At 41.9% G+C, this 3,391-nt stretch overlaps 1 protein-coding gene across 1 annotated transcript in view; it reads right to left on the reverse strand.

The window, feature by feature from the left end:
- Nucleotides 1-652: 652 nt before the first annotated feature.
- The window catches only part of LOC101856602 (pre-mRNA-splicing factor CWC25), a gene marked incomplete at its 3' end in the record, with an annotated part of 8,661 nt that continues 5,922 nt past the window's right edge, over nt 653-3,391 (reverse strand). Inside the window, 1 exon segment of the mRNA XM_005107000.3 lies at nt 653-3,147. Within this exon segment, the coding sequence (XP_005107057.1) occupies nt 3,034-3,147 (114 nt within the window).

Consider the following 3,391-nt stretch of genomic DNA (forward strand, 5'->3'; position numbering starts at 1 on the left):
ATACAGTGGAGTCCACTTAAAAGTTAGACCAAAATCTGCAGGAACGCAAAATTTTTTTCACTTTAGCCGGGTTTAGTTTAGTTTTAGGGCACTTGCAACCCAATAAGGTCATATAAGTGCCGAAGATTAGAGGTGTTACAAGAGAGTAACAAACACAAAAAAGAAGGAAGGGAGATAAGGACGATAGACGTTTGATAGGAAAGAAGAAGCAAACCACACCAGAGCACCGCCAACTACCCACAAGCCAGGTTTTCAGTCTAAAGAGGTTGCTCGAAAAAAGAAGACCCCAAAAAAAAAAAAAAAGTTTGAGGGATTTTAATAATTTTCTTACGGTTTACCGCTGTCTTTGGATTGACCGTGTTCTGTTTAAGTGGACTCAGCTATATTCAGATCCCCAAGGCAGACTCAACATTCTTCACAAGGAACGGAACTTTGTACATTGTAGCGGTACACAAAACCTATCCACAGTAAAAGTACTTTTCTCCCATTTCTCCACACTAACATCCGAGCTGAGGGCAGCAAGAACACACACATTTACTGTGTCAAAATATCTGTGTCATAAAACTGACACATTACGACAGAGAGAACATTCACTGTAGATTACAATTAGGTCACATAAACGCAGGCATCATTCATCATGTGTATTATACACAAAAAGAAAAAAAAAGAAAATTCAACATACCGAACAAGAAAAACAAATTTTAAAAAAAAACCTGTTCTTCGTCAAACGTGGACAGAATGATTACAAATATATCGTATGTTTCTATTGACAAAACCTACACCATTTTAGGAAACTGGCTGTTCAAAAAATTTGTCTGTCGTGGCTAATCTGAGCTGAGCAGGATACGGTATCCTGGCAAAAAAGACGCAATCAAGATTCTCGATAAAATAGATATCCCTCTCATGCCAGAATCAAACTCCTGTCTTTTTCCAGCAAAGGCGAACATTCTATTACATCACAGACGCTGATAGCTGGACTAAAAAAAGGAAACCCCAAGATTAAAAATTATGATCATAAAATGTCCACGACTTGTGATGTGACAAATAATAAAATATATGGCATCGAGGCGAGATCAGGCGCTAATCAAAGTAATGAAATTGATGACACCAACATTTTTCCGTCTGTTGGGCAATTTCTTTGGGATTTTTTTTAGGCTGTGGATTTTACTGAAAAAACACTTACCAAAGGCACAGAAAGAGTAATTTAAGCTTTCGACATCACAAAACTTTGGCGGCCATTTTCTCCCTAATTTTACCCCAGACACCCACCTCTCTTTCAATCACAAAACTTTGCTTCTGTTCAAGATGGATGGGAATTTTTTTTTTAAATCAGAAGCAAGACAGAAGAACAAGCTTTAAAATTACAAAATTCTTAGGACTCCAAATGCCCAAAAATTGTCTAGCGCCCGATTCCACCTATTCTTGACACAAATGATAACCTACGTATTATACTGTACTAAAAATGTCTATTGTCTTTCAACTGGCCATGTGATCGACACTGTGATGGTTGTATTAAGTCATAAAAAGGATCGCCAACTCTCAAGGCAACTGACAGACACAACAGGAGGCTGACAAGCCACTGGGACTACGGGAAAATACCTGAAAATTTACAACAAAGTTGCATTTGGGGAAAAAAAAAAATAAATAAAAAGGAAATAGACAGAACTAATATGGGTTAAACAGAAAACAAATTTTAATGCTTACAATAATAACTTCTTCTTTAGGAAATAAAGGCAATACCGGACCAAAAAAAACACACGGAAAAACGTCATCCCTGAAAGAAGTTTGTGAACACAGACAGCACCCATGAGGCGAGTTCTTGAACCTTGAGCTACCGTAGGCAGATGCTGGGAAGTGACATCAGATTTTTTTAATCATCAGACAAGTTTTCTCGCATCTACCGTACTTCAACTCCAACATTTAAAAAAACCATCAACACAAAAACATCCAATACAGGCAATTCTTTTCTGGATTCACTTTGAGCAAAGTCCAAAGCTGCACATGTTACATACAGCCTAGCACGCTTATAGCAAAATTGGCCGGACGCCGAAATCTTTACTTTACATACAAATTTCACTATGGTGTGTATGCATTATATATACAAAGAGGAAATAAAACATGTGAGAAAAAATTTGGGGGCCTGCACCTGAAGATCTGTTCACAGTGTGCGTGTTCGCTATGTCTGTGTCCGCTACAAGCGTGCTAGACTGTATAAATATATAATTTCCACAGACGATACAAACAGGAAGTAGATGAGAAATGCTACTGTACAGAAAACGTCCCCCTAAGACACACGGAAAATGTCAACAACAGATCCTGGTAGCCTCAAAAATCAGTCCCGACCTCCTCCCCAGAGGCTTCCACTAGCACTAAACTACACATCATTCTTCTCTCGGACCAACTGTACCTCTTCCACCCAAATGCCAGACTGACTGATGGACACATTTCGAGTTTTTAACTGCCATTCTTCACACTCAGAGGCTCCAGTGCCATAATTTATTGTAGGCTCTCCCTTTTTTTCCCCACCACCCAATCCCCTCCCCTCTCCCTTCCACTGTGAATCTTCATTTTCACAACATATGCGCTACTCACTTAAGTCTGAAGTGCACCGTCTTCAAAACAACATGTTTACTACAGTGTCTACCGGGGCATCAAACTGTTACTTTAACACATTCGTCTTCTTTCTCTACAAAAAAAAAAGACGAAGATGCATCATGCTCTAAAACTGATCTGACAAACGCCCGATAAAAGAAAGATGTACTGTTGCTGGCTAAACCTTTGACCCTGAGTGTGTGTGTGACAAAAGATAGTGGCTGCAAAAGTGCAGACTTTAAAAGGAAAACCCAAACTGGACAACTTGTCCAGCGTGCAGTTCCGGAGCCAGTTCCCCTAGATCTAAATCTAAATAAAAATCATCCCCAGACTTCAGAACCCGGCGGTCTTTTCACAACCTGGCCATATTTACAATGTATTCTGACCATTTGACTTTGACCATCACACCCAGGACCGTCAGACAAAGAGCGAGCCCTCTGCCTACTTGACCAGCGGGCGGCTGGCGTCCTCGTCCAGGCACTTGGCACTCTTGTACTTCTGCACTTCCTGCAGGTAGCGAGCCCAGGCGTCCAGCTTCTCCTGGCTCCCCTCCGCCTGCGAGGGAAAGATCTCCGCGGTCAGAACCTCATGGGGACACGGCAAGCAGTGAAGGAGGTGTCAGAGGGAGGGAGGAGAGAGAGAAAGAGGGAGCGGAGACAGAGAGGGGGAGCGGAGACAGGGAGAGAGAGGGGAGGGAGGGAAAGATCTCAGTGGTCAGAACCTCATTAGGGACGTGGCAAGCAGTGAAGGGGGGAGGATGAGAGGGAGCGGAGAGAGAGAGAGAGAGAGAGAGAGAGAG

Source organism: Aplysia californica, unplaced genomic scaffold (genome assembly GCF_000002075.1).
Source record: "Aplysia californica isolate F4 #8 unplaced genomic scaffold, AplCal3.0 scaffold00568, whole genome shotgun sequence".
Lineage (NCBI taxonomy): Eukaryota > Metazoa > Mollusca > Gastropoda > Aplysiida > Aplysiidae > Aplysia > Aplysia californica.